The sequence below is a fragment of the Sphaeramia orbicularis genome, chromosome 21 (genome assembly GCF_902148855.1).
Source record: "Sphaeramia orbicularis chromosome 21, fSphaOr1.1, whole genome shotgun sequence".
Lineage (NCBI taxonomy): Eukaryota > Metazoa > Chordata > Actinopteri > Kurtiformes > Apogonidae > Sphaeramia > Sphaeramia orbicularis.
In genome coordinates this window covers 53304435-53318260 of record NC_043977.1, presented here as the reverse complement: position 1 = coordinate 53318260, position 13826 = coordinate 53304435, and the positions used below count along the sequence as shown (strand labels likewise).

Genomic DNA, 13826 nt, shown 5'->3' with positions numbered 1-13826 from the left:
TCAAATTGAAAGATTGATGAATCAGTAGATTAATCAAATACAAAAATAATCAATAGCTGCAGCTCTAAACAACAGTGTTCTATATAAACTTTACTAAAAAAATTCTGGAAACTCAAAAACTTTTATCAGTACTATCTGAACCATCGTGAGAATCGTAGTGTGGGCGGTACTAGCACAGCCAGGTAACAAAGGTCTAAGGTTAGCAATCTGTGTCAGAAAAAGTCTCCAGAAATGTCGTGACCCCTCACACAAATGGATGTAGCCGATATGGTCTTCACACACATGCACATGCGGTAGGTTTCAGGATAATAGGTTCAGTTGCTTAGTAGCTACTTGCCTCCTAGCAAATATGTGGCACTTCTAAATTATGTGTGCAGACGACCTAATTTAGTTAGGATCGATTGACAGATGCAGCTAATACAGTGTTAATTTGCCGCTGAATGTACCGGAGGGGACAGAGCATGTAGTGATAAACAACAACACGACAAAAAGGACACAGAAAACTATGTAGTGAATAAGAGTGCATTATATTAATCTCAGTCATTGACATTAACACTACATGTTACGGTATTCAATCATGCTATTCTTCCCACACTTCCTGATTAGGGGTGTAAGAAAATATTGATTCCACAATATATTGCGATAATTCATGTCACATTACTGTATTGATATTAAAAACTACTGTATTGATATTTTTAGGTATTTATTTAAATGGAGATATGGCGGAGGTTCATGTTATGTTTTTATTATTTTTGGGGGAATCCTGCCAGCTCTTTTATTTCTATATTCACATGGGTGTTTTACTCTGTAGAATGAAAAAGTAGTAATGTGATATTTCAGGTCATGCATATAGTTTTTTTTTTTTGTTTTTTTTTAAATGATAACACTGTTTTGTTAAATAATGGTTATTTCAATCATCCTAAAAGCAATTATACTTTTTTTTTTTGTTCAGAAAAGGTACACTTTTTAGATGTTACCTGCTTGAAAGTTTCAACTGTGACTCCAGTCTTCCTCAGAAGCGTTCTCCAACGTGCTGCTGACGTGTCACGTGTCCGAATTTCAATATAAATTGCTAGGTTGGAACTTGTGGAACTGAGTCGACAGTGAACAAGTTCATGGCAACATAACTTAAAATTTACCATATAAAATTTATTACCTTTTAAAGGCTTTTTTAAGGTATGAAATGCAGATTTGTAAATTCAAACCTTTTAAGATTTTTTAAGACCCCGCAGAAACCCTGTTTCTAAAGCTGCATTTCCATAACGTCGTACCAGCTCAGCTTGACTCGACTCAGCCTTTTTGTGTTTCCATTACGAACAAGAAAAGCACTCGCAGAGCGCAGACCTCTGCCAAGACCGATCTGCCCCCCCCCAATCACCACCAAAATGTAATCATATGGTCCTTGTGCCAGTATCAACATTACCTGAAAATTTCATGACAATCCGTCCATAACTTTTTGAGTTATCTTGCGAACAGACAAACAAACCCTGGCAAAAACACAAACACATAACCTCCTTGGCGGAGGTAACAAATGAAGCCCCACTGGAGCTAATGTCACATAGATGAGATTATATATGAGCATATTGCACACATTGGGATGATTTGGCATGCAAGCTCTATCAGAGACCTCTAAGCCGACACAGCTTCATGCACTTCACCGAGTTGGAAACGTTTAGTATTCCGAGGACATGCTTCCCCACCGCCATGGCTGCCTTCCAACACCTGCAGCTTCAGACGCAGGTTCAAAAGGGGAACGCAGAGGTGTGATGTTTAGAGAAGAGTTTAACATCCAGCAAAGGAACATTTCACTCTTCACTGCATTTTGTATTTGGACACACACTGAAAAAAAAATCTGTAATTTAACAGAATTTTCACTGTTTATTTTACAGATTTTTCCTGTATTTTTAAGATACAGGAAAATATCAATGAAATGACAAAAATAGCCTGTGATTTTACATGTCAAATGTAAAATAACATGAAAAAACTGTAACTGTGAATCATCCCAATGTGTGCAATATGCTCACATATAATTTCATCCACACTGTAAAAAAAAAAAAAAAAAAGAAGTAATTTAACAGAATTTTCACTAACTGTGACTAACCAAAACAATTTCCATTTTTTAAAAGAATTTTTTTTTCTTTTTTCACAGAAAAATAGAGTTAAATACATTTGCAACTGTATCGTAATTTCACAAATATTTCTTTTTTATTTATGAGATTAAACTGTTAAAGTTTAATACTGTAATAAAATAAAATGAAATGAGATAAAATTACTGACAATTAACTGTAAAAGAAGTATTTGTTCTGTAAGTTTAACAAGACTTGTTTGTTAATTGAAAAATATCTTGTGTAATTATGGGAGATTTTGCAACAAAAATGTTGAATAAATGTATTTTTGTGAATGTATAACATGTATAAGCACTGATAAACTGTCCAAATACAGTTTTTATCAGTGGATTGTACAACTGAGTCTCATTGAAAATTATTTCTATATATATTTATAGGTAATTTGATTGTTTTAATACATGTAAATATTCTTTATTAAACATTAAAAAGTAACAAAAAAAATATGCAAAATCTCATGTAAAGTTAGGGCAAAAAACTGTATTTTAATTATGGAAAATTACCGTATTTTTATGAGATGGTTATTTTCCATTATTTAACAGTATTTTTTTGGCACCCCTGCTGCTGGAATATTACTGTTTTTTTAACAGTTTTTTTTTTTTTTTTTTTTTTTTTTTTACAGTGCAGCCAAAAAAGAAACAAATGAAGCTGAAGGGGAAAAATCTGACCCAACAGCAGTGAAATGTTAGCACAGGAGTTACAGAAGTTGCGCTGGAACTAGATTCAACAAACATTTATTGAAAAATGAACTGACTTTGACCTTAAAATAAGAGTCGAGCTCGAATTAAACCCGACAGCGGAAAATCACGTTAAATCTTGCTCCAGTTTATTGTTTTCACATCCATCAAAAATTGTCACAAGGGATCGTAGGGAATAACAAATGTTCCAAGATTGGAAAATGAAAGAGGAAGCAACACAAGGGACCAATGTATAGCGACAGTCGTATGGGTGTCTCTGCTGGGAAGATGTAAGATATGACATAGGGGAAAGGATGCCAAGTACCACCTCTTCGTTTTCCTTTCTGGAGTCGTCCTCTTGGGCGATAGCAAGTTAAAAATAGAGCTTGTCTAATGGGCCGAAGGGAAAGGGAAGGAGAGAGAAAGCGCGCAGACACCGGAGGAGTCCTATGTGGTAAAGCAGAATGCAATTTGAGATTGGCCAGATTGCTTTTTTTTTTCCTCCCCCTTCTCCCCCATGGCCACTCATGAGGCGTGATATGCACTGGCGGGATCCCTAAGCCGCCATAAGCCTGACGCCAGTATCCACACAGCCGCCAAGGAGTCGTCGCACTCGCAGCGTGAGAAAATCAGCACGATGAAATAAAAGAGGGACTCCAAAAAGATCAGCGGGGATTTGAGAGTGATAGATGAGAGTCAGGCAAGGAGAGCTGGGGAGGGAGCAGGACACGGCGCTGAAGGGAAAAAAGAGGAGGATGGATGAAGGAGATAGCTCGGCTGGGATTATGGAGGGATGTGGCCCAATGTAAACGCACTGGAAGCTGATTTCTCACACACACATCTCATGGGTAGAACTGAATTGTTAACAGAGCTCCGTCACAGATCTGCACCTCCACCAAAAAATACTCTTACAGAAAGTCGGTGTTATTAGAAATCAGGGCTCTCAAACTCATTTTCCTTCAGGGGCCACATTCAGCCTGATTGGACCTGAAGTGGGTCGGACCAGTGAAATAATAACATAATAACCTATAAATAATGACAACTCCAAATTTTTGTCTTTGTTTAAGTGTAAAGAAAAAAAACATGAAATTATGAAGATACTTACTTTTATAAACTATCCAAACAAAAAAGATATGACTAACCTGAAAAAAACTGAAATTTCTTAAGAAAAATGAATGCAAATTTAACAATATTCTGCCTCAACTTATCAACTTATTGTTCTTGTTGTCTGTTCTTAAAGTTAGAACTGAACAGGGGAAAAAGGCCTTCAGGTATGCGGCCCCATTCACCTGGAATGAACTACAAAAAGACCTGAAACTGAAGGATCTGGTTTCATTGGACACTTTTAAGAGGATGTTGTATGACTTAGAGAGGGAGATATCTGGCTGCAGAGGTTTTACCTGACGCACTTTTGTCTACATTTCTTGAGCACTTTTTGCAGAGTTGCCTTTGGAAGGTTTGACTTGTCTATGTGCTTTTTGTGTATTTGTTTTATGTATGGAAGTCTGTCTGTAACTATTTAATGTACTGCTGCCCATCTTGGCCAGGAAACTCTTGAAAAAGAGATTCTTAATCTCAGTGAGGTTTTCCTGGTTAATTAAAGGTAAAATAAAAATAAAATAAAAAATCATTTCTACATGTGCTTACTTTTCTTTAGACATTTCAGGTTGTTCATATTTGTTCAGGTTATTCACATTTTATTGTTTCAGGATAGTTTGTAAATGTAAATATTTTCATAATTTAATGTTATTTTTTGCACTAAAACAAAGAAACAAATTTGTAGTTGTTAATTCAAGATTTTTTTTTTGCGTAATTCAAGATTTTTTGCTAAATTTAAGGATTTTTTTTGCTTAATTCAAGATTGTTTTTGGCTTAATTCAAGATTTTTTTTTACTTAATTGAAGATTTTTTTGCTTGAGTCAACATTTTTTCCTTAATTCAAGCTAATTATTATTTTTTGCTTAATTCAATTCAAGACTGTGGAATTTTTGACTTTGCATAAAAATCCCACGGGCCAGATTGGAACCTTTGGCGGGCTGCATTTGGCCCCTGGGCCGCATGTTTGAGACCCCTGTTATAAATGTACCGCAGCTGAAAAACAGGCTTTGAATTGTTGTTTGTTTTTGTTTTTTTTTCTCTTAGGTGGAGAAGGCTCGACTGAGACGGTGCAGAAGGAAACATCCACCTGCGACATTTGTCAGTTTGGAGCCGAGTGCGACGTGGATGCAGAGGATGTGTGGTAAGTTTGCACACACACAACTGCACAACAGGTTGTGTTCAAGTGCTTCAAACAAACAGAATGTCACATTGATTTAAGGACCAGATTTACGACACCGACTAAATTAGCGTGAGGCTGTAACTGGAAATGAAAAATGAATTCAGCAGCATCTGTAAACCCTGTGTCACCTGAAGACCCATCTGTTCCAGTCGCAACGTCAGAATGGAAATAAACCCACACGTTCAAGCTTCCAGTTGTATCTCGCATCCCATAAATACAAAATTTGACTGATATGAAAGGAGAGTGGAAAGAATCGTCGTTAGGGATGGGAACCGAGAACCGGTTCTTTTTGAGAACCGGATCCCAGTAGCTCGATTCCTTGGAATCGTTTGCCTGCCTACTTAACAATTCTGCTTATCCATTCCGCCTTCGTTGCGCATGCGTGATGATGTCAAACGTATGCTGAATTGTTTTGGTCCGAATGTAGTCAACATGGCGTTGAGGCAGAAACGGTCCAAAAAGACGACACCAGGTCCACTGGAACACTGTCAAAGCTTCCATTTCTTCTGAAGGGTGGAATCCCTCCAGTTTGCTCAAACATTTGTCCACAGCATGGGATTCATTTACAGGAATGTCACGTATTTGATTCGCTACTTAGCGGCGCTTGTGAATCTAGCGGCAGAGTGAACACCAGGCAACAAATGTCGTACCCCCTCAAATACAAGTTTCTGAAGGTAGGGGAAAGGAACTGAGGTGCACAACAACGGGAGACGAGTAGAGTCGAACCAGTTCCACGTATTAGAAATGAGGAATTAGTAAACCATCTTTAGTTTCACTTTCACTGCACGCACCCCCCAAATTCGGGCCTGGCATCATCTGTTATTATTATTTGTATATATTGTATATGTTATATTGTTATTGTATAGGTTTTGGATTTTACAGCGTACTGTCTCCATGACGACAACCAGTAGTGCACATAAAGTCCTAATTTAAATAGGGCAGTCTCCAAGACTTTGCGCCCGTTGTCATTTTGTGCAGGCAATCTTAATAAATCACCCTTGACACGCAAATCAATAGCACGCACATTTTTTTTGCGCGATCAAGCAAATTTGCACCCATTATTTGTGATTTTAGGAAATCAAGCCCTTTATCAGTTAAAAGCATCAAAATCAGACTCTATCTGGGATGTTCACGAAACACTGAAAATGATTCAGTGACTTTTTGTCAACAAATTTTATGCTTCCAGCATCATTTGAAGTACATTGTTTTGTTCATTGTGTCATCTTAGAGGAAACGGTGGGTTTTATGATGCAGTTTTCTTAAGCAAAATGCAGGAGAAGCTACAGTTCCAGATATTCACCTACATTTCCCTCACACAGCTTTCATATAGACCATGGGTCTCAAACTCATTTTCTTTCAGGGGCCACATTCAGATTTGATCTCCAGTGGGCCGGACCAGTAAAATAATAGCAGAATAACCTATAAATAATGACAACTCCAAATTTTGTCTGTGTTTTAGTGCAAAAAATCCCATTAAATTATTAAAATACTTACTTTTATAAACTATCCAAACAATACGATGTGAATAACCCGAAAAAAACTGAAATTTATGAAGCAAAATGAGTTCAATTATAACAATATTATGTCTCAACTTATCATTTCTACATGTGCATTATGGATCAGATCTACAAAGACACTAAACACAATGGGCAGAAAACTGTTAAAATTGTGCTTAATCTTCTTTAGACATTTCAGGTTGTTCATATTTGTTCAGGTTATTCACATTTTATTGTTACAGGATAGTTTGGAAATGTAAATGTTTTCATAATTTAAAGTTATTTTTGGCACTAAAACAGACAAAAATTTTTATTTGTCATTATTTATAGGCATGATGCAATTTTTTTTTTTTTTTTCCACATCAAACTGAGAAGAAAATATGGAGTCATTTTTTTTGTCGGTTACTCTGCTGTTATTATTTGACTGTAGATCATATTGGTCTGTATGTGGAACCTGAACTAAAATGAGTTCCACAGCCTTGACTGTGGAATTTTTGCACTTTGCAAATTCATCCCACGGGCTGAATTGGAACCTTTGGTGGGCCGCATTTGGCCCCCGGGCCACATGTTTGAGACCTCTGATATAAATTGATATATGAGTCAGTGAATTACATTAATGAGTTAAAACAACAGCCTAAAGAGTTTCTGCAGAAGTGGCCAGTTCTGTAGCCGATCTATAAACAATGAACACGTATAGGGATTTGGGATGTAATGATATGAAAATTTCATATCGTGGTTATTGTGACCAAAATTATCACGGTTATCATTATTATCGCGATATTGTTGAAATTGTGCTCAAAATGTTCAAAAAGTACTTATGCACACACTGAAATAATTTAACCAAGTTTTATTTTAAAAAATAAAATAAAATAAAATAAAATAACTGGGACAATGTTCTTTCTGTTGCAGAAACATTCAAATATTAACCCTTAGTGGTCTGAGCCTATTTTGGCCGTTTTTCAGTCCTTTTGATTTTGCCTTTAAATACTATATAAACAAATGTTTACTATACCCATGTTTGGGATCTTTTTTTTCAGCACAACTTCATCTATATCGTCTGTCTATTATTTTTTCACTTTAACCTACTATATCAACATAAAAGGACAAAAAAAGCACACACAAAAAAAAACATAAAATCCGATTTGAAAAATGTATATAATTTATTGTATAAATAACACACAGATGACCTTTTCAAAGACTTTAAAAGTGAATATTGGTTCCAAATATTAGGTATATAAAATTAAAATTGTAATAAATTAAAACTATGCTCAAATATTTGACATAAAAGCATATCTTTACATAGGCGTTTTCTCCAGAAAACTGCGGCAATCAAACACGGTTATCATGATAATTAGAATTTAAACGGTAATACTAACCGTCTGCAATTTTACCACGGTTTATCGTTTTACTGGTAATCGTTACATACCTAACAGGGATCAATACACAGGTTACCACTGAGGGTACCTTACATATTCTTCAATGGTTGGTAACCTGTTGTTTACTTTTGACGGCGCTGTCCGTAGTCCTGAATTATGGAAAAAAAAAAACAAACAAACATGGGAATTTGAACATCTCTACAGCTATAGATTTTCTTTCTTTCTTTTTTTCACTTTGAAGTGAAAGCAGAGGTTTTTTTTTTACTTGTCAGAGAACCTTCTGGCTATTTGTGATCATTTTTTCCTCTGCACTCTTCACCTCAGGGTCTAGAGATCCTGCTGTTGTACTGGTGGTTCGCAGATTTTGATGTAACAGATACTGTCCACTTGTTGGAAGTGCTTGCTTCTAGAACAGGGGTGTCAAACTCATTTTAGTTCAGGGGCCACATGCAGCCTAATATTACACTGGGTTACAAGAAAAATGCTTTTTGCAAGTTGTCTAGGTTTTTTCAACTGAATCCGGACCATTTTGCACCGCTGAATCCAAAAATGACATCTGTTTTTCTCAATCAGGTCAGGTTTTTTTTGCTAATTTGATTGTGACAAATTTGATCTTCTCACAAAATATAATAATTAATACCAAAATAAGATTGGGAAGCACACTTTATGAAAGTTGTGACTTGATTCCTGTTAGGTACAATGGTGTATTCAGTGCAGATGTAGCAGAATACGTCAGGCTTATTTTTGCAAGATCTTCTAGTCGAAGCCATTTCATTCACCTGTAATATTAAAAAAACATTAATCATAAATTGGCAAAAGTAAAATCTTCAGAACTCGTTTATTGCAAGAAATATGAAAGCATTTTGCATCATATGATGTGAAAATGCCCATAAATGTAAGCAAAAATGTTAAAAAGCCAATATGTAGCATAGTTCAGAAAGTTGACCTGATTAAGCAAAATTAATGGGATTTTTGGATTCAGCACACCAAAATTATCCTAAATCAGCTCAAAAAACTTAAACAATAAATTTGTTGTTGACCAGTGTAATATAAAGTGGGCCGGACCAGTAAAATAATATAAGTAATATAATAAGAACTTTTGAGTGTAAAAAGTAAATTCTGTAATGAAAATGTTTACATCCACAAATTGTACTTGAACATAACATGCACAAATATGAACAAGCTGCAAATTCTACATTATACATGTGCATCAGAACATACAGATCACAGTGGATCTACAAATACACAAAACATCAAATAACAGGGAGAATATTATTAAAATTCCACATACTTCTCTTAAGACATTTCAGATATTCATATTTTTTGTAAAAGGCTAGTCCAGGGCTGTCAAACTCATTTTAGTTGAGTTCCACATCCAGCCTAATATGATCTAAAGTGGGCCGGACCACTAAAATAATATAAACAATAGGATAAGAACTTTTGAGTGAAAAAAGTAAATTCCATAAAATAAAAAATACACTTAAATATGCTTAAATATCCTACAATACATGCAAAAATACACTTAAAATTCCGTAATTAAAATATTTACATCTACGAATTGTACTTGAACATAACATGTACAAATATGAACAAGCTGCAAATTCTTTAGTAAAATAAGTGCAATGTTAACAATATTACGCCTCAGTTTATCATTTATACATGTGAATCACAACTTAGAGATCACAGTGGATCTACAAATACACCAAACATTAAATAACAGGGAGAATATTATTTAAATTCCCCATACTTTTCTTAAGACATTTCAGATATTCACATTTTTTTTGTAAAAGACTAGTCTGTAAATGCAAAAATTTTTTGTGTAATTTTACATTTTTTACACTAAAACAAAGAGACAAATTTGCAGTTTTCATTATTTATAGTTTATTATGATAGAATTTTACTGTTCTAATCCACTTTAGAATTAATTGACCAAAAATTATTTTAACATCCTTGATTGTTAATATCTTTAGTAATTTTTGCATTTCACAAATTCATCCCAGGGGCCAGATTGAACCCTTTGGCGGGCCGGATTTGGCCCCCGGGCCACATGTTTGACACCTCTGGACTAGTCTGTAAATGTAAACATTTTTGTGTAATTTTACTTTTTTTACATTAAAACAAAAAGACAAATTTACAGTTTTCATTATTTATAGGTTATTATGATAGTATTTTACTGTTCTGATCCACTTTAGACTGAAATGACCTAAAATGATTTTAACATCCTTGATTATTAATATCTTCAGTCATTTTTGCATTTCGCAAATCCATCCCAGGGGCCAGATTGAACCCTTTGGTGGGCCTGATTTGGTCCCCGGGCCGCATGTTTGACACCTGTGTTCTAGAAAAACGTGCCTTGGTAATCGATATGTTCTGCAAACACCTTCCCATTCTACCTCCCAGTTGTGGCTCAGGTAGTGGAGTGGGTTGTCAGTTCAATCTACAGCTCCTGTCCACACACTGAAGTGTCCTTGGGCAAGAAAGGGAACATCAGTTTGTTCCCAGAGGCTGAAATGTGTGTGTGTGTAAATGGGTGAATGTGACACTGCACAGCACTTTGAGTCCCAAATAAACAGGAAAGTGCTTTAAAATTGGAAGTCCATTCACGTTCCTGTTGCTTTTGAAATAAATTAATACAAGTGGAGAAAATGTCCTACTTCTATAACACACTGTCTGTTCTCTTCGGGGCCTCCTCCCAGTTCAGCTATCATGATCATGTCAGGAGAAAAATGGGTTAAGACATTCTTAAATGATGCTTCAGTCGTGGTAGCAGTAAACTGACAACTGCAAACCTCAGTAAATCATGTTGATTCCATCCCAAAATGTGCAGTTTTAAAAAGGGGTGTTAGAAAATAGTGGTTCTGCAACATATCGTGATGTTTCATTTCACAATACTGTATGAATATTAAAAAGTACTGTATCAATATTTTAGGTATTTGTTCAAATGCAGATATTGTGGAGGTTCATTTTTGTTGTTTGGTTTTCTTTATTGTTTCTATTTTATTTCTTTTTATTTAGCACTGTTTTATTAAATAATGGCTATTTGAAGCATCCTAAAAGCACTTTTTACTGTCTGAGAGTAGTTCCTTTGTTGGGGTCGCACAAAAACAATGTTCTGATGTTCGTTATGAACTAATACAATATGAACATTTGAACAGGATCTTAAACTGTAATGTCTGTAAAACATTATTTAAGTTTTAACACAGGAAAATGTTGTGATATAGCATCAGATCCTGTTCTGAGCAAATAAAAATGTGTTTAGTATTTGTGCACATTTCGAGTGTAATTCAATTCTTTCAGGAAATAATCAAACAAACAAAAAATGGCCTTTTTAACAGTATCGTGATATATCATATCGTGATCCTAGTATTGTGATTTGCATCGTATCGCCAGATTCTTGCCGATACACAGCCCTAGTTTTAAAGGGAGGCTCTGCACTGAGGCACCTGCAAAAAAATAACTGCCTTCCCAGCACCTGCTCTTGTGTGTTTTTAATAAATCCCGACCATAGTTTGTGGACAAAGAGTGTTTGCAGTGGTGCAAAACATTTTTGAAATAGGACATTTTAAGGGCCAGATTTACCATGAGGTCCATCAGGTAATCCTTTCACCTTGAAACCCTTTTTATCAAAACCTACCCACTGCATTTGTTATTGAAGTACATATGAACACTAAGAAGCCCTTTCATATTTTAATACTACTGCTGCCGAACACCCACTGAGGTTTAGTGCACGGTTGACCATTTTATTTAACCTCAATTACTCAAGTAGGGCACAGAGAGAAAGGAGATTTTTGCTTATTCTGAAAATCCAATTACTATCCTAACAAGACTTGGCAACATGATGCCAAAAATGATTTGCCTCACAAAAAGAAAACTAGTTCAGTGAAGAAATAACATTTGTCATGAATTTAACCATTTATTGTGAAATGAGAGAGATGCAGGTTGTGTGTGTATATCGGCTGTCTTGCTTGCATAAGCAGGAAGTAGCACTAAAACCTCCTCTGGGGGAAAATAATAAACGCGTGGGTGTAGAGTCCAATTAGACGGAGTCTCAACTGGTGTAAGTAAACTGTTTTCCAGCAGCAGACAGTAGTAGCAGGGTGTGAATGACAACGACACCAACATTGCTGCGCGGTTATTCAGTGTGAAACAAGAATCAGCTGGTATCAGCAAAAGGGAACGGGTGCTTCTGTGAATTCCCAGCAGTACTGCTTGAAATTAGAAGTGCTCTGAGACTATGACTCTATCAAACTGCTTGATGTAATGGAAGGATAATGTACCCTGGTGGGCAATAACCATAATGCCAACGGAACAGCTTCATGATACATTCTGAGCCTTGTTCCAAATACCAAACAGCTGGAGTCCACTCCTCCTGATGCCACCCACTTTCACAAATGCATCTTAATATTCTGTTAAAAACATGGAAATTGATTTATTGGCAGTGCTTTAATCCCCTGAAGGCGAATTCATAGGGTCAGAATATCACAACACAGTGCTGATGATACACATAAACTGAAAGCATAAATGAAAATGGAGCCTCCGGCATATGTAGCACAATCTGGAGCAAAGACTGAGCAGTGCACAGTGTGGGACATTACAGCTATCTGGACTCCACTGGAACATACTACTGCTACATATTAAGTAGAACTAGAAAGGCTTCTAAAAGCCATTTGGATTCCTTTTCCAACGGTTTCACCTGAAAGCTTTTCAAAGGTTTCTGCCTAGATCAGGGGTCTCAAACTCATTTTCTTTCAGGGGCCACATTCACTATGATCTAAACTGGGCCGCACCAGTAAAATAATACAAATAATAGGATAAGAACTGAGAAATAATGTCAATGCCAAAGTTTTCTGTATGTTTTTGAGTGAAAAAAGTGAAATTCTGTAATGAAAATGTTTACATCTACGAACTGTACTTGAACATAACATGAACAACAAGTGTTCAGAGAACGCAAACCTCCACCAAGCACCCTGGACGGTGTGCATGTGTGGATTGACTATTTGTTTTTAAACTATGGATGTGCAAAACAAATTTCATCATGATATTTCACGAATTGCATTTTTTATGATCTTTTGAAAATGGCGCACAAAAAATAACAAACGTCAACAGAGCGTAATGGAAGAGAAATGGAGCAGAACAATATTTCATACAAAGTCTAAGCTTGGTACCAGTCATGTGTATGTCCAATTATATTCAATTCCGATATATATTTGTTGAGTTATAATGAAAAATATGGGGTAAAGGTGATTTTCAGTGTTAAATGTAAATGTCCACAGAGTCCACATTCCACAGTGGATGTGGACAATTTTGTGCCAGATACAAGATACTGTTCTAAGCTACAGGTGGATCAAATTGGAGGCTAATCGGAGTCATTTTGAATTTTTGATGAATTTTGGAAAATTGCTCAATGATGACAGAAAGAAAATTGTAGATGTTGTGACCTTGCTGTGACCTTGAACTTTGGCCTACTTGGCCCAAAATCTAATGGGTTGGTCCCAGGGCCTAGGCCTATCTGTGGGGACAATTTGGTAAAGATGGTTGGAATAGTTTTCTTGTAAAGTTGCTAACAAACAAACAAACACACAAACAAACAAACACACAAAGCAAAGTGATTACAATACCTTCTGGCGGAGGTAAATATGAACCTGAAAATTCTTACAAAAAATAAGTGCAATGTTGACAATATTGCGCCTTACTTTATCATTTGTACATGTGCATCTCAACGTCCAGATCACAGTGGATCTACAAATACACAAAACATTTAGTAACAGGCAGAATATTGTTAAAATTCCACATTTCAGACACTTTTGTAAAAGGCCAGTCTGTAAATGTAACCATTTTTGTGTAATTTTGCTTTTTTAACACTAAAACAAAGAGGA

The 13826-nt window shown here is 35.8% G+C and overlaps 1 protein-coding gene across 4 annotated transcripts in view; it reads left to right on the top strand.

The window, feature by feature from the left end:
- tmeff2a (transmembrane protein with EGF-like and two follistatin-like domains 2a) overlaps positions 1–13826 on the top strand; it is a 362422-nt gene that overhangs the window by 274992 nt on the left and 73604 nt on the right. For all 4 annotated transcript variants that reach the window (XM_030125350.1, XM_030125352.1, XM_030125351.1 and 1 more), the window contains one exon: positions 4943–5039. In XM_030125350.1, the coding sequence (XP_029981210.1) occupies positions 4943–5039 (97 nt within the window). The remainder of the gene's footprint in view (positions 1–4942; positions 5040–13826) is intronic.